The 17499-nt window shown below is 61.3% G+C and overlaps 1 protein-coding gene across 1 annotated transcript in view; it reads left to right on the forward strand.

The window, feature by feature from the left end:
* Nucleotides 1-17499, forward strand: part of ASB18 (ankyrin repeat and SOCS box containing 18) — a 41125-nt gene that overhangs the window by 5785 nt on the left and 17841 nt on the right. The window contains exons 2-4 of the mRNA XM_028509005.2: nt 1401-1407; nt 9717-9836; nt 13557-13824. Of these exons, the coding sequence (XP_028364806.1) occupies nt 1401-1407; nt 9717-9836; nt 13557-13824 (395 nt within the window). The remainder of the gene's footprint in view (nt 1-1400; nt 1408-9716; nt 9837-13556; nt 13825-17499) is intronic.

A 17499-nucleotide genomic window follows, 5' to 3' on the forward strand; every position in this document is an offset into this window, starting at 1 on the left:
GCAGCGGAGGGAGCGAGCGTGGGGCACACTCGCCTTGCACACGGACGTGGGCGTGGCTGGCCAGGCAGCGTGCGGATCGGAGGAGGGGAGCCCAGGCAGGTCAGCGGGGCCTGTGTTGCATGAGGCCACAGGTTCTAGACGTAGGAGTTCACTATTGGTGAGCAGCCATGCAGCAATAAAATTAGATCATGTACTTGGGAAAAAACAGAAATGTTCGCATACATGGGAAGGACAGAGGTGGACAGACTGGTGCCAGAAAACGCGGCTGGCTGTCTCTGCCCCTAGTCCCAGTGTCGCTACAGTGGCATCCACCGCCCTGAAGCCGGGGCGGGCCTGTTCTGGTCGACAACGGGCTTGACCGCAGATCGAAGGCAGCAGAAGAAAGGGTCGGCGAATCTGAAACCAGAGCCACAGATGGGACACAACCTGGAGAACGGAAAGGAAGATGGTTAACAACACAATGAACAGGGACTGCGGGCCAGAGAGAAGGCCTGGCGTGCTCCATTTGAGCTCGAGAAAGGAGATGGAGCAGGAAAAATTCTAGGGAAATAATCACCAAATGTCTCCCAAACGGGATGGAAGATACAAGTTCGCAGATTCCAGAAGTCTAGCCACACTGGGAGCAGGAGAGGCGTGAGAGGAAGGGGCCGAGTGTACACCTGAGCACCTGGCTGCTTCATTGGCTGTCGCTGAGGAGCCAGCTTCACGCGGGGAGGGAAAGGTGCACATCAGGAGGGATGCGACAGCAGCCTCGTACCTGCAGGTGCAGGTAACTCTCCTTCCCACAAACCTGCACTGGGGCCCGGGGCCTACAGAGAAGGCCGGCCAACAGAGGCCCGAGGGCCAGCTGTCTGTTTTTATAAATAAAGCTTTATTGGAACACAGCCTATGCTGGTTCATTTGCATATCTTCCGAGGCTGCTTTTATGCTACAATGACAGAGAGGAGTCATTGCCACCAAGACCGTTCGGCCAACAAACCGAAAACAGTTCCTGTCTGGCACTCCACAGAGAGAGTCTGGTGGCCACTGGTGACTAGTGCACACTTCAACTTTTAAAGCTCACCACTCCGCCCCTGTCTCTCCCGGCATTCCTTTAGCACCCCCACCCCCCACGCCGGTGGCTCCGGGGCAGCGGCAGCAGGAGGGGGGGGGACGGGGCAGGTGCTGCTCTGACAGGTGTGCGCCGGGGAGAGCGACAGGGAGGGTGTGGGAACTCGGGCAGCGATGTTCTGGCTAACACAACATCCATGTGCGTGGTTTCTGGACTTGTAACCAGGTGTCTTTTTTCCATTTTACTTTACTTGTAATTCATCGCTATTGTATTTTGCAAAAGAATCAGCCTGTGGTGACGTGGGACCTGGAAAGAAATCCCCGGCCCTTCACCTCGGGCAGCTGAGCAGCTGGGGGGTCCAAGCCCCTGCTCAGCGGCGCCATCCTGCTCTTCTTCCCTGCCCTTGGCCTTCGGGCCGGCTGTCTCGCTGCTCTCCTGTCCTCACGGGCTCTGTCCCCTCCGGCACAACAGCTCTTTTTTTCTTTTGTAATCCTCACCCGAGGATACAGTCGCTGGGTTTGGAGAGAGAGGAGGGGAGAGAGGCGGAAACATCGATGTGAGAGAGGAACGCAGACTGGCTGCCTCCCGCGCGTGCCCCGGCTGGGAATCAAACTGGCTACCCAGGTGTGTGCCAGGGCCAGGGACGGACCCCGCAGCCCTCTGGGGTGCGGGACGACACTCCTACCAGCGGAGCCGCCCGGCCAGGGCCAGCGCTTCTCAAGGCCAGGGCTTCTGCCCCGCCCACTCCTGCCCCGCCTACTCCTGCCCCGCCCACTCCTGCCCCGCCCACCCTGGCTTCCTCACAGGAGACCAGCGCTGCGCGTGCGCACTCTTGAGGGAACGTTTCCGCCCGGCACGCAAGCTCACCCTGCCACCTGCAAACCAGGCGACCTGTGGGTCGCCCGCTCTTCCACAACTAGATAAAAAAAAAGTCTTTCACGATCTTAGGCAAAGATCGCTTGTCATTTTAATTTGCATTTTCAATTAGTAAAATCGGAGATTGTGCATGTTTAGCAGTCGTTTATGCTTCGTATAATGCCTCTTTCCTATCTTTCTGCTGGAAGTTCAAACTTTTCGTATTTTTGCCAACTGAAAAATAAAGAGTGAACTCGGAATCACCAGATGACACCAGCCTCACTCTGCTCCACGCAGAGCCACAGAGCCGCCAGGAGGCCCCCCCAGGAACCACCCCCCCCCCCGCCCCGCCCTTAGCTGCAGGATCAGTAACCCTCACCTTTCCAGAAGGGGCAGAGCGGGCGGGCCAATCCCACCCACCTCGAGAGAGTGTCGGGCTCCCGGCGTGAGATCCGTGAAAAACAATCAGTCTGAACGTGCAATTTGTCTCAAGAGGCGGGAGCTGCAATTTTATCATGTAATTAAATCCCCATGACAGTTGCACAGAAACTCCGTCATCTTTATCCAGGAGAGAGCCAATGACATGCCTTCCAGCCGGGTCCCCAGAGCCGGTAAATGGGCTACCTGCTGGCGGCCCAGCTGGGGTCAGCTGGCGGGGCAGGGGCGGGGCTCCGGCCGGCTGTCACCCTGGGCCTCGGCGCATCTGCAGGCTCAGGGCACCTTAGTCTCTGGGCTTCCAGCACAGCCCTCCCAGGGCCCCCCGGGGCCCCCGGGGCAGAAGCAGCACTTGACCTTTGGAGACGACGCTGTTCATGATGAGACGTGACTTTGTTGTTGTACAGGAAGATAAGTTCGAGAAAACAAGTTTGTTTTTTCCTCCCCATACCATCTTCTTCCACACAATGGAAATGAGATTTCTTAATAATAGGAAATCACTGCCAACGATTTAAGTCGTCATTAACAGAGGCACTTGATCTGAGGGAGTGAGATGTTCTAATGCCGGGGGAAATGAGGTGTTTCATGCGAACCTTGTTTTCTGGGCAGAAGGTGGAGGCACTTTAACGGCTTTCATATTAGTGCCTGTGTGTGTGTCGCACAAATGCAGGTGATGGGGGGGATGTGTCCTGAGGCTCTTACAAGCAGGGCCTTGCACACCTCCCCAGCTCACTGTTTTCTCTTTAAATTAAAAAAGCTGGAGGGCGCAGGGATGGAGGAGGAGCGGCCATTAGAAATTAAATGGGGAGAGTGAGACTTGAAAACGGGGGGTAAGACTGGGGGCCAGTGTGCCGGGGGCTGGTGGTGGGAGAATTCGAGGGTCCGATGGGACGCAGTGCCTGGCCGTTCGCAGACCCGTGCGCCTGACCGCACAACGACGCGCATCAGCATACCGGAGGAAGTGCGGGGGAGCTCACCATGTCCGCAGGGGAAGGGCTTCCTGCCCTGGCTTGTCCGTCCTCCTGGACGCCTGACCCGGGAAGGAAGCCGCGTGTTTCCCACGTGGCCTGCCTGGGAAAGGGCCCCCACGTTCGCCCTTCCCCAGGAACGCAAGGACAGGGCCAGCGGTCCGCAGCCTGTAGCTCACGGCAGGGACTCGTGGGAAGCGACCCACGTGCAGAAGCGGCCTGGCCCCGCCCCATTTCCGACTGGGCGGGGCTGTTCCACACACACCAGCCGGGCTGGTCCTCAGAGGCCTCTGCGGAAAAGATGATCATTCGCCGGTTCGATGGAAAGATCTTGCTGGCACATGGAAAAGATAATCACCGCTTCGACGCGACCGTTTGTGGGAGGCCGCGAATTTGAGACACAGGTGTTTCCTGGAGAGCAGTGGGGAGCTACTCAGCGACAAAATGAGATCATTCGGAAAATTTCAAGGTGGATTTTACCTCCTTCATCTCATTTGATCCAAAAGCAAAAACTCCCTCTTGTTAGCTACCTGCACTCCTCCAAGGCTTGGTGCGGGGGACCAGTTTTTATATCTTTTTACAGACGAAATGTTATGCTTCTAATTTAAGTCCCAAAAATATTCCTTACAAAATCACATTCAAACGCACTGGACTACCTGGCTACTTATTAGAGAGGGCTAGCTCGTTCACCCGGTCAGCCAGATGAAAGCCGGCTGCCCTGTGTTGCTGGGACCTTTGTCTTCCAAGTTCACTCCCCATCCGCTCTGCAGCGAAAGGCCACAGAAATTACATTTCTTTAGTGCGCTGCATGGCCCACTAAACAAAGGAGGCCCTCCCTCCCATACGCACCATTTGAGAGTGCGTCTAAAGGACTGAAAGCATTGAACACACTGGGTTAGAGAAAATTATATTCGCCAGCATCCCCCTCTTTCAAGACGGGTGCTGTGTTTGCTCAGAAGTCCCTTGCCCAGGTCCCCGGAGTAGAAGCGGAAGCTGGCAGGGCCCGAGAGTGCGTGGAACCACGTGGCCGGGGCAGAGCCACACTGACAGCGAGAGGGGGGAGGTTTCAGTGGTTGTGCCAGAGAGCGAGCGGGGATGGTGAAGGTGGAGCAGGGCCGTGCAGACTATGGGAGACCCCCCTCACGTCTTCAGCAGAGTTGCCACACTCACTCAGGGGTGTTGTTAGTGGGCTGGAAAGCAGACAAGCTGACCAAGAAAAATCGAACGAGCTAAGTGTGCCCCACATGGGGTAGGCCAGAGCGTGCACCATTGGAGTAGGTACAGGGGTCAAGGGGGACTCGAGGAAGCAAAGCGTGGGGTTCCCCAAAGCCGAGGGTCCTAGAGAGTAAGGGGGCTTAACCCAACACCAGTACGTACACAGGCGTGCTTTGAACGTTTTAAAATGAAGTCAAATAATTTGCTGCATTTCTGCCACCTAAACACACCCAGAGCCCAGCTAACCTCTCTGGGCTGAGAAACAAGACAAAGAAGCCTCAGGTGCCAGAAACAGGGCAGCTCCCAGGTGCGGGCGGCAGCTCCGGCCCCGTGATGCCCAAGGGCCACAGGCTCCCACGTGCCTGGGGTTTCTCACTGGCCTGGGGCGCTGCTGGAATCAGACCCTCGCTCGGGCCTCTTGAGAACTTTTGGGATCTTGACCGTGTCCTGCTCCACGTCACCCACCAGCGGGGTCCCCACCCTCCCACCCATCCTGTCGGATCATCGAGAACATGCAGTGTACCACATCGGCCTGGGACGGAGTCTGCACAACCCGGGCGGTGTGCCGCAGTCCCCGGGGGGTTCGGACCGCGCTGAGGCTCAGGCTGCACCCTGGACCCCCGCCACCAGGTTCTCTCGGGGCAGGGCGGGGGGAGCCAGCACTTTGGGAGTCCCCCCAGGTGATCCCATGTTACAGCCAAGGTCTGAAACACCGCTCTCCAGGTCCCGTGGGTATTAGTTCTCCAGTGTGAGTGTTTTTAGCAAGCATTTCCTGAAGAAGGACCCACGCTTTTTTCCATCTTCTCTAAAAGGTTTTCACGAGACCTTCCGTCGCAGGTTAAAATACGCCTGCGGATGCCTCCATCCTGTCTGCCTATTCATGAAGGAACCTCGCCACGGAAGAAGGTTCTTCCAGTCCCCCCGGGCTTGTTCCTAGGGACCCCCAGAGCCCCGAGTGTCCACTCCCTTCTCTAAACACTCTTCATGATCCACTTTTTCTGTATTTTTCATAACCCATTCAGGGAAGCTTGCCCAGGACTGATATTCAGTTAACCTTTGGGGAGCCCAGCTCTCCTCCTAGCTGACAATGAACCCTCCAGACTTCTGGTCCTCCTTCTGTTTCATCACAATTTCTCAAAGACTTTAACGATTGCTCAGCAACTGCACACAGAAATCCGCTCTCGGAAGAAGTGGCGTTGTCACGCGGACTGAGGTAGGCAGAGAAAACGAGATGTGAGTCGCTTCTTGAAGGCTGCGCTTTAGCTCTACCTGGGCTCGGAAGGATGCGGGGGATGAAAACGGGGGACCACTGGCTCGAGCTACGTGAGGTGTGGGGGGCAGGATGGGGGTGCGGCAGGTGAGGAGCCCAGCCAGGAGCCCCAGGGAGGGGCTGGTGCAGCCCACCCACCCAAAACGGGAGGACCCCATTCGGCTGGTGGGAAGGAGGACGAAAGAGCCCTGTGTTTGGGGGTCCGATGGTCAGTGTGTCTCCCTGTGCAGTCCTCCAGGGCAGGAGTGTGGCACGTCTGGTCTCGGAATCCTAAAACCACACCTTACAACGTAGTGGTCCATAAACATTTATTGAACAAATAGGTGAACGAACGGATTGGTTTTCAGGTATTGGTGGGGCAGGGTTGTTGTTTGGTTTTTAGTTTGTTTTGTTTTTTAACACAATAGTCATGCACACAGCTTCGCTTGTTCTTAAAAAAAAAAAAAAAAAAGACACCTCCCTGGCCAGCGTGGCTCAGTTGGTCGGAGCATTGCTCCATACAGAAGCCAGAAGGTCACAGGTTCGATTCCCAGTCAAGGCACAGAGGTTCAATCCCAGGTTGGGACGTGTGCGAGAGGCAACCGATCGATGTTTCTCACATCGGTGTTTCTCTCCTTCTCTCTCCCCCGCCCTCCCCCTTCCTCTGAAATCAATAAGCATGTCCTCGGGTGAGGCTTCAAAAAAGATGCCTTTACCTGGCTCCGGAAGTGACCCACGTGTCCCACGTGTGGGACCAATGCTGTCTGCCCTGCGCTGTCTTTACAGCTTTCACGAAGAACCGAGTCTCTCCGACGTCCACGCCCCGCCACCGGAGTCACGCTCGGACACTCGGCGCTGCTGACAGATGCGATGCTTGGAGAGCTAAATTTAGCAACGAACGCGGGTGGAGTGGCTCTCGTTTCTGGACCGTCCCCTGTGTCCCACCCCTTTTAAAAATAGCCCAGGACAAAGACACTGAGTACAAAAGACGCCTGCGGTTTGCAGGGAAGCAGGAGGGTCAGACCGGGGCAGGCGCAGCTGCGTGCGGACGGTCCTTCAGGGACGCGCCCACTGACCTTGGGACAGACCCCGCGGCAGAAGGGCGAGGCCCAGAAACCCGGCAGCACTCCGAGGACCGAGCCCTGCTCCCACAGTGGGCAGAGCACGAGCGGAGTTGTCCGCGGAGGGAGGAGCAGGGGACCTCACCGCAGGGGACATGGACTACGAGCGGCCTCCCGTGGTGTTTCTGCCCCTCACTCTCCGCCCGCGCCTGCCTCTCACGCGCCATGAAGGCCGTCCGCTCCCCGAGGGCATGGCCTGTATGCTCTTCCCCGCCCTGCGGCCCACCACGCCCCGCCGTGTGCCAGGCGCGGAGCGGGCCTTTGGAAGACGCCCGGCCGTTCCCGTTGATGTCGTCGATCCTGCCCTCGCGGTGGCGGCGGCGAAGATGAGGGAGGTGAACCTGAAAACCCATGAAATGAGGTTTTGGGGAGCGCCTGTGGAGCAAGGAGTAGGCGAGGCCTCCTCAAGAAAGTCGGTGAGGCCTCTTCCCACGTGGGGAGAGTGGGCCGTGCTGGGAGACCAGGACCTCAGGCGAAACCCCACCCCTGACCTCGGAGCCCCTGCCCTTGGCTGAACCGCGGGCTGTTCCCTTGGGGAGGAGGAAGGTAGCAGGTGACAAAGAGTCAGAGGCAGGACCACCGAGGAAGTGACAAGCAGGCGAGCCCACATCACAGAGGCGGGCCCAGTTGGTCTCCCAGCCGTCCGCGTGAGGACTTCCCTGCTGCGTGTGGGACGCGATGCTGGGCACCTGGGACCCCCACGGCGCTGGGGAAGCCGAGGCCCATGGTCAAGTGGAGGCACGGATGGGTGACCGGCAGGAGCCAGCCGGCTCTGGGCGCCACGGACAGGGCGCGAGGTGTGGGGACGGACATCGGGACAAGCCTGGAGAGGAGGCTGAGCTAAGTGTGGACAGAGAGTGAGTGGCCCCCCCCGGTGGCCAGGGCAGGACGAGGCCAGGTGGGGAGGACAGCATTTGTGGACCAAGGCACCAGCGGGGGGTCTCCGACCCCTGTGTAAGGTGCCCCACGCTCAGAATCATTGCTCCCTGCGAGTCCGGCCTGCAGCCCAGAAAGCACATCTTCAGTGAGTTATCCACGCACTCAAGTCCCCTTCGCCCTTTCCCCCCTGTCAGGAAGGTCAAGGGCGCTCTGCGGGGCGCCCGATTTGCTGCCAGAAGTCCCAGTGGAAGAGGCCGGTTACCATCCCCGACAGAGCAGGGCTGTTGGACTCACGTTCACCGAGGGGCCACATCAGCCTCGTGGTGGCCCTCAAAGAGCCGAAATAATTTCAGGACTGTGTGCATGTAACTACTCCTTAACCAGGGACAAGGGGCTCAGCGCTGCCACCGGGTAGAAACAGGGTGCCGGGCGGGATGAAACAAGGTGGAGGACTGGATGCGGCCCGCGGGCCTGGTGTCTGCCTCCTGCGCGACAGAGGGCCCGACGCAGGGCACCTGCTCCGGCCGCGGGGCCTCAGAGAGAAGAGGGGCGAGTCGCCGGCGGCTTTGGGCGTGGAGGGGCTCGGGAGAGGGGTCACGGAAAATGAGGGAGCTGGAGAAGCTCAGCTGTGATGCAGAAGGTGCCTCCCACGAGCCCTGTTCCCGGACTTGGAGCCTTTTCCCTGCGTCTCCCCATCTCGTTGGACTTCAACAGCACGTGGCCACAGGGTCCCAAGGGCCCCGCGTCGGAGGCTGGCGCTGGTGGGCGGCGGCCACTGTCCCTCGCACCTCCACCGGAGTCCCTGCCACTCGCCTGGGCCCGGGCCCCACGCCGGCTTCTGGTCACGTGCTTTTTCATCGTCACGCACTTGGACCCGGCAAAGGACCGCGGAGCCCGGCTGTTTTGGCCCCTTCCTGCCCCCCAGCAGGAGAAAAACCAAGAATCGAGAAAAGGGCAGAAGAATCGTGTGTTATCTGTATTATAAGAAAAGTGACCTTACCAATTTTTAGACACAAAGTAAAGCCCTGTGCTGAACTGGAGCACAGGATTTACTAGAGCGCAATGAATTACTAACGCAGGGCTCTCGCCATTGTTTTCCTATGGCGTTTCTCACCGTCGGCCGGGCATGTGCACGTGGGGATCAATTCTCAGTGACTGGAATCCACAGACCACCACGAGCCCCAGAGGATGCCCTTGCGAGCCCCTAGCCTGCCCTGTGGGACCTCTGTCCCCCCGGGACCCTCGTACGGCGTGTCACCCGTGGCCTCCAGCGGGGCCTCGCTCACACGTCCTCGGAGCTGACGCAGCCCCCAGGGCGCACGCCCGCTCACCCTGAAGGGGCAGAAGCAAGAAGACACCCCACCAAGCAGGAGAGGGGAGGGCCGCCCGCTGCAGGGCGTCTGCCCGTGTGCAGAGAACCGTCCCGGGGACACACGGGCACGTGCGTCCATCCGTGGAGTTCGCGTCTGCACAGCCCCGGGCGGAAGTGGGTTCCCAGGCGTGAGCAGGCGACACCGTTGGTGCCTGTGCGATTTGTTCCTTGTTGTGTCAGTTGTGTTACTTGTCTCCATACAGCGGTGGCCGCCCTTGCGACCCTGGCACGGTCACGAGGGGGTGGCCGAGCAGCCTGGCGTCTCAGCAGTCACGTGACACGGGTCCTAGCCAGCGACCATTATCACCCCGGAGCCCGCAGCGGTTATAAATACACCGGCCCCGAGCCCCAGCTGGAGGACAATGGAGTAATGACAATGGAAATAGCTCGCCCTCCGCGAGACACCTGTCCCCTCCCGCAGAACCCTGCCGGGGCAGCGGCACGGCCATGGAGAGGTGGCCAGGGCCGGTCGGAGGGAAGCTGCGGCTCTTGGGGAGGATGGACAAAGGGCCTCCTCGTGCGGCCGACGCGGCCCTGGTGAGCGAGCTCCACGCCGCACTGCTCACGGGAGACCTGTGCCGCCTGGCCCCCCTCACCGACCGGCTCATCCAGGGCGCCAACGCGGTGCTGGAGCTCAGGAAGGAGGAGACGGAGTGGCGGGGGGGCGCCCCGGCCACCTTTGGCCTGTCAGGTAGCCCCGCCCCGTGAAAGCCGCATGACCGGCGCTGCTCGGAGCTGCTAACACCCCTGTGAACGCAGAGCCCCGGGTGGGTGGGCCGCCGTTGCGGGGGGGCATCTAACACGCACAAGAGAAGGGGCCACAACGGGCAACGGTGGGCAGGAGTGTTAAGGCGCGGGTGTTGGGTGACGGGATGCGAGGGGCCCAGTGCAAAAGGCCGAGGTGTTGGTGAGCAGCACCCTCCCCACAGACGCTGGCGGGGCCTCTCAGCCAGTGCTGGGAGGGGGGGAGGAGCACCCCTCCTCCGAGGGCGTGTGAATCCGTGAACAGCAGGGCGCTGGGCCGCAGCCAGGTCAACGGAGGGTGAGCTCCCAGCACCTGCTCCCGGAAGGGAGAGGAGCCCAGGATGGGGAGCAGGAGCGAAGGAACCAGGGGGCCCCTGGAGTGCACCTCAGTGCCCTCTTGCCGCCTGGAGACCCCCGTGGGGGAGCTGCCCCCTCCCCGGGCGGGGAGCAGCAGGCTTGCTGGCCCCCAGGCCGCAGCGGCTTTCTTGGCCGGCACCCCGTCCTGGGCACACTTCTCCGCCCTTGCCCGGGTGCACCCCACTCACGGGGGCGGGGGGGGGGGGGTCATGTGTCGGGACCGCGGCGGCTCTGCCAGACCAGGAGGATCTGAGACTCTGGGGTCAGTGGGCCAGCGGTCGGTGTCCCGTGTCCCCGACTCATGAGCTCTGGCAAAGGACGAGGAAGGCCGGCTTCCGGAGCGCTGACACAGTCCTGCCAGCACCTCCCGGGGGAGGAAACCACAACATTGTCACAGCAGCGCCCGGGGCGTGACGGACAGGGGCTGCGGGAGGCAGGGGCGCTCCCGTCCGGCTGGGCCACCTCCTGGCCGAGGGCGTCCCGGAGCCGCCCCGGGCCCCCCCTCCTCCCCCCGGGTCCAGACAGGGCGCCCATACTCCCCCGGGGCTCGGTGGCAGGTCGATCAAGGATGCCCACTGTTGGAACGCTTGATGAATGTTTATTTTTTTTTAGATTTTATTTATTTATTTTTAGAGAGGGAAGGGAGGGAGAGAGAGAGAGAGAGAGAAACATCAATGTGCGGTTGCTGGGGACCGTGGCCTACAACCCAGGCCTGTGCCCTGACTGGGAATCGAACCTGCGAAGCAAGCTTTGGTTCGCAGCCTGCGCCCAATCCACCGAGCTATGCCAGCCAGGGCTTAATGTTTGTTTTTTTAAGTCACCCCACCCAGCCCTGAACACTTGCATGCTCAAACGTTGCAACTGCAAATCCGTATTAATGTCCCCGGGCCCTGAGCCGGCCCCTCCTCCCTTGCCCCTCCTTCATCTTTCCACCCCGGGGAGCTGCTGTTTTACTATGGTGAGCCAGGGTGGCAGGAGGCTGGGGCACCCACCGCGGGAGAATGAGCTGTCCCAGGGGAGGGGCAGCAGAGAGCTGGCACCGCCCCGCAGCCGCGTGCAGGCTGGGAAGACCGGGCAGGCCACACGGCCGTGCTCGGGGCTGCTGGGTTCCCACCCTCCCCGCCCAGCACCGGTCTTCCCCTGAGGCGGGCCCAGCAGTACCCGTGACCACAGGTGATGACTTCCTGGTGGCCAGCTCCAGGGGCACAGGGGGCCACCCGCAAGGTCGCAGGGGCTGTGATGCAACACTGGCCCCACCCAGCTCGAGCCCAAGGAGAGCACTGGCGTGGACGTGCCGCGTGGGAGAAGCCCACATTCGTGTTCCCCCTGGTGGCACCAGAGTCCCTCGTCACCCCCATATTTAGCAAAGCCCTCCTGCCTTGCGGGGCTGGGAATTACAGGAGGCTGATTCAGGCTTTCTGATCCCGAGATCTGTCTCAGAACCCGGGTTCTCCGAGGGGCTGGAGGCTCGGCGCCATCTCCTTGACCAGGGGCATCAGACTCGTGTTCCCCGGGGGCCACGTCAGCCTCACGGTCGCCTTCAGGGGGCCGGATGTAATTCTAGGACCCTTTGTATAAATGGAACTGCTCCTTAAGTAGGGGCAAGGAGCTCGGTGCTGCTGCCGGATAAAACAAGCTGGAGGGCCCAGGATTTGTGTCTGCCTCCTGTGTCCTAGGGCCCGGACAAACGAGCTGCCCCTAATCGAGGTCTGAGCTCCCTGCCCACCAGGGCTCCGACCCGTCAGCGCACGGGAAGGCTTGGGAACCAGGGCAGGGCACCAGCTGCCAGGGCTGCGAGTCGGGCTAGGGCCTCGGCATGCCCTAGAGAATGGGGCGCCCCCTCTCCTCGCCCCCCAGCGTGTGGGCTTCTGTCCCAGGAAAACGAGCAGAACCGAGAACCAGGCGCTGGCCCTGCGGGAATGTAAGTCCTTATTATCGTCAGGAACCGGCTCTGGGCTCCCGGCTCCCAATCAGGCACCGTCCTCCCTGGGAATGCAGGCCGAACCCGTGCAGGCCCCCCTGTCCCCCAGGCCTCTGGCCACCACCGCCCACACTGCCCCGTGGAGCCCGCGCCCGCCCCCAGCCTGGGCCCCGGGGACATGGGCGGGCGGGCCGGTGTCTGCAGGCAGGTGATAATGAGTGGTCTTTCAGAACCGCTCAGCGTGGGTCCCGGGGAGGAGGCGGCCTGTGGAAAGGGTCTCCTCGGCAGCTCATTACAGACACCGTATCGATTCTTCCGTCGTTACCAGAAGGCGGCTCTGCCGTGTGAATCCCCGTCCCTTGAAGTGTATTCGCCAGGGACCGCGTCCCCCCCCCGTTTCCACGAGCGCGCCGGTCCGCTAACAACCTTCCACGGGCCTTTTGAAAGCCCCAAGTTTTCAGAGAAGTGAGATGCACGGCACCTGCTCCCTTCATCCTGCAAGAACAAGCAATCTATACACACACGCGTGCACGCACACACAGGAAAAAAAAAAAGAAAAAAACCTAAAAAGCGCAGAGAAACAAACCAGCGCGGGGCTGCACGGGGCCCGCCGCATCAAAGCCCGCTTCTGACGCCCGGCCCCTTCCAAGGGGGCTCAACTTTCCGGAGCTCTTCTTGAGCGGTGCCGGCGCCGTGGGTCCGTCTGTTTGGTCTGTTGCCTTCTCCTCTTAATGATAAAGGGTCTGTTTGGGGCGAGATGAGAGGGAGAGCTGGATTCCAGAAAAATCCGCGGCCGACAGCGGACGCTCCTCCCTGGAGCTGCCCCCCGTTCAGAGCCCGGAGAATGTGAACCCCTCCACACTGAGGTTCGCCCCTGCCCACCCTGCTGGGCCAGCTTGTGATGCCTCCAAGGGCCCTGAGGTCCCAGGCTCCCCCACATTTGGCAAAGCCCTCTGCTTCTCGATAACCGCCCCCCCTTCTCTCTGGCTCCGTTCTGGCCTCTCCAGTCTCTTTATGTCCTTGCCGCCCGCTCTGTGTCCCCCTCTGCCTCCTCTCCGGTGCCCCTGAGCTCTGCTCCTGGTGCGGGCACCCTGTGTCCCCTCTCCCTACACTTGGGTCTGCCCTTGGTACAGCTCTCTGCCCCTCTCTGCGGTTGTCTGTCCCCCTCCATCTCCCAGCTGCCCCCCCCGAACCCCACTCCCTCCTCCGTGTGTCCCCCAGATCTCTCTGCTTTCTCTGTCCTGGCCCTTGCTCGGGGTCTTTGAGTACCTCCCTCCGTGCCCATCGAGTAACTGCTTCTAAGAGGTGGTTTTGCCCTATTTCAGCCCTCATGGACATGGCCCCACGGCAGTGCCCCCTGCTCACCTTGCCTCCCCACCCCCACCCCAGGTCTCTGGACGCTGGAGTACAAGCGTGAGCTCACCACGCCGCTGTGCATCGCGGCAGCCCGAGGCCACGAGGACTGCGTGGGCCACCTGCTCCGTCGGGGCGCTGACCCAGACTCCAGCCCCGGCGGGCGTGGGCCCCTGCACGAGGCCTGCCTGGGGGGCCACACGGCCTGCGCAGAGCTGCTGCTGCGGCACCGCGCGGACCCCGACCTGCTCAGCGCCGAGGGCCTGGCGCCCCTGCACCTCTGCCGCACGGCCGCCTCGCTCGGGTGAGTGACGTTGTCCCCGCCACGCCCCTCCGCCCCAGGGACCCTGGGGCCTGTCCGGGACGGACCCCTGACACCACCCAGACCCCGGACCAACCATCCACCGGACCCTGCCAAGGCCGGAGCTCCGCAGCTGGCCACGCCCCTCCGCCCCCGTCCCCGCCCCCACGACCAGTGGTCCCCGCCCCCCGCCCGGACTCGCTCGGCCCTTCCCGGGGGTGTAATTAGCCTTGATTGCGAGCACCGGGGGCGGCGCCACACCGAGCTAATGAGCGGGCTGATCAGGCCCGCAGACGCGCGCAGAGGAGTGCTGAAAGGCCACTGGCGGGGTTGGAGGCTGAAAAATTAGAGTTTTTAATGATAATTTTATGCAGAATAATTGTCACAGTGTGACACAAATGGCTAGCTCCTCGGGCGGGGCTTCGGAGCCCCACCAGGAAGCTGCGCTGGGCCGGGCCTTTTTCGGAGTTTTGGGGGCGCCACAGCCCCAGCCCAACACCCGCGCGGGTGCTGCGGTCCGGGAGGTGGCGCTGCCGCCCCATCCAGCCGGCGCTCGTCCTTGCGGAGTGGCCGTGCCCGCGGGGTCCAGCGGGCCGGGGAGAGGCTGTGGGGCCACGTGTCAACGCGGAGGATTTATGTCCTGCGTCTGGGCCTGCAGTGTGTCATCTTGACATGTCTCTTACTCAAAACGTTCTGGCCCCTGCCCCCGGGGTGTCATTTCTCGGCCGACTATCTCTGGACTGCGAATTGAATAAAGTCTCCGTGTGACGTGCAGGCAGGCGGGCGGTGGGGCTCCCCGAGACGGAGGGGAGGCCCCACCTACGGATGTCACCTGAGTTCAGGGTGGCATCCGAGAGGCAGGCAGGCCCTGGGGAGCCTGAGAGTGACGGGCCCTGGGGAGCCTGCGAGTGACGGGCAGAAGCAGTGCGGTACCGGGTACTTCTTCAGGGACAGCGTTACTGGGGTGTGACCAGGTGCAGCAGGCTGCCCGTGTCTGCGGCGTGCGATCCGATGAATTCGGGCAGACATCGGTGCACTCTGGGAACCGTCTCCGCCACCGAGAGAGTGACCTCACCATCGGCATCCGAAGGGGCCCTGGCCCCGTGGTTGCCCCCCCCCCGCCCCCTCCTCCATGACGGCACCAATCTCTGCTTCTGGCGCTGCAGTGGAGGCTGGACTGGCTAGAACCCAACATACTCGGAACGTGCTCTTCCCATCCGGCATCATCCGCTCCCCATGTCACCGCGAGGGCCGTCCTGTTGTTGTGTGTGTCCAGAACTCACTGCCGGCCGTCGCTGCTCGGGGTTCCGGGTACAGGTGTTCCCCGGCGTGGCCGTCCCTCCCCTCCTGCGCGGAAAGGCCGCGGCTTGTCCCAGCTCCCGGCTGGGACCATCCGGCCGTGGTGAACACCGTGCTCCGGGCTTTGTGCGGGTGCCCACTTTCCCTTCTCCTGGGCAAGCACGCGGGTCTGGAGGGCTGGGCCATAGGGCGTGATGGAAAGACACCCTTTTAAGAAACTGCCACGCTGGCATCCCCAGTGGCTGTGCCGCTGTGCGGGCGCCCTGGCGATGCAGGAGGTCCAGTTGCGTCGCATCCTTGTAACCGAATGCAGGTCCCGCCGCCCGCCGCTGAGAGCGCCAGTGCTCAAGAGACAGGTGCTGCGTGAAGGAAAGAGGTTTATTCTCAGGTGCTGCCCACCTGGGAGATGGGGACTCGGGGCTCAGAGCCCGTCCCCCCCTCAGAGGAGGCAGAGGTGTTTGTTCGTAAGGAGGGAGGGGCTGCCCAGTTCTCCACGTGCAGACGGGCACGGTCCGTTCCGGTAGGACAGGGCCAGTCCGGTGCGCGTCACCCGGGCTCATCGTCCCGGCTTCATCGCATCCTCGCTCCGTGGCCCAGGGTCAGCAAGTTTCCAGGAGCCGGGATGTGTGAAGGTCAGGGTCTGCGTCTTCTGAAGCTCGTTCCCAGGATTCGTCGACGAGCTCCACGTTAGCCAGAGTCCGCATGGGCAGAAGCAGCGTCGGAAGAACAGGGGGTGGGCTCCACCCTGCCCTCCCCCACCCTCCCCCCGCCTCCCGTGACCATGTCCATCCTCAGCAGCGCCTGGTCTGGCCACTCCTCAACCCCAGACCACACTCTGTAGGTGTGCAGGTCCCATCTGCATTTCCCTAGCAACTCACAATGCTGAGCTGCTTTGCTCGGATTTATCTGCCACCCCCACATCTTTTTTGGTGCTGGGCCTGTTCAAATCCTGTGCCCATTTAAAAACAGGGCTGTTTGCTTTGCTCTTACATTTTGAGATTTCTTCCATAACTTTGGATACAAGTCCCCCCCCCCCACATGCGATTTGGGAACGTGGTCTCCCGGCCTCTGCATCCATTACAGTTTCTTCTCTCACTGGGGTCTTTGAAGCATAGGAGTTCCTCATGGTGGTAGCCCCCAGACTATCAACTCTTTTCTTTCAGGGATTATGCTGGGCTCCTGTAGCTAGAAAAACCATTGCCTAAAGCCCTGGCTGGCGTAGCTCAGTGGATTGAGTGCGGGCTGGGAACCAAAGTGTCCCAGGTTCGATTCCCAGCCAGGGTACATGCCTGGGTTGCAGGCCATGAGCCCCAGCAACCACACATTGATGTTTCTCTCTCTCTCTCTCTCCCCCTCCCTTCCCTCTCTAAAAATAAATAAATAAAATCTTTAAAAAAAAAAAAAAGAAAGAAAAACCATTGCCTAACCCAGGCCACAGAGAGCTTCTCCTACGCTTTCCTCTATACACTTAATAATTTTATATTCACATTTATGTCTGTGAGCCGTTATGAGTTAATTTCTGAACAGGGTGTGAAGTATGGGTTGAAGCTTTTTTTTTTTTTTTTTGCACGTGGATATTCCGTTGGCCCTGCGCCGTTCGTCAAACAGCCTGTCCTGTCCCCACCGCGTGGACTTGGTGCCCGGGGCGGAGATCGGCCGACCGCGCGCGAGTGTGGGCTCGTTTCTGGGCCTCGCCAGGTGCACGCGTGGGAAGTCCAGGGTTTGCTCCAGACCGGCCGTCCCTCCCACAAACGGTGAAGAGAGGACGCGCCGAAGGTGCCGGCGCCTCGCCGGCCCTGTCCCACACACCACAAAGGACGGCCCTAAACAAAGGGAGCGAGCCGGAGGTGACGATACGAGCTGTGCAGGCCCGTTGCTAAGCAGCCCAATCTCGGCCTCAGCGCAGCGGGTTTATAGGTTTTATAGTCCGCAGCTGTGCTCCGAGGGGGCCAGGCAGGAAGTCTGCAACCTCGGGGGGCCCAGCAGGCGATGACAAAGTGTCTCCAGAGAGCCTTCGGGGAGGCAAGTGGGCTGCGGCCTCTGAGCGGTCCCTTACATGCCTCCCCTCCGGGGGGGGGGGGGGGTCACAGGGCATTCCACCCAGACCTGGATCAGCAGTGGGTCAGGCTCTGTCCCGTGGCCTCTGGGGACACATGCAAAGTCACCAGGGCCCACGGTGGAGCCATCCCTCCCTGGTTCCGCCTCGCTGACAAATGTGTCTGTTTTGCCACCAGCACCGCATCGTGCGGACGGCCGAGGCCCATGAGCGGTCCCGGCCCCGCTCAGCTCACGGGACCGGGCCGACGGTCAGCCCCGAGCTCAGACAGATGTGCGGGAACTTTGTCAGGGGTTAACTCAGGGGAAGCGGGGTAAAGGGCG

The sequence above is a fragment of the Phyllostomus discolor genome, chromosome 4 (assembly GCF_004126475.2).
Source record: "Phyllostomus discolor isolate MPI-MPIP mPhyDis1 chromosome 4, mPhyDis1.pri.v3, whole genome shotgun sequence".
Lineage (NCBI taxonomy): Eukaryota > Metazoa > Chordata > Mammalia > Chiroptera > Phyllostomidae > Phyllostomus > Phyllostomus discolor.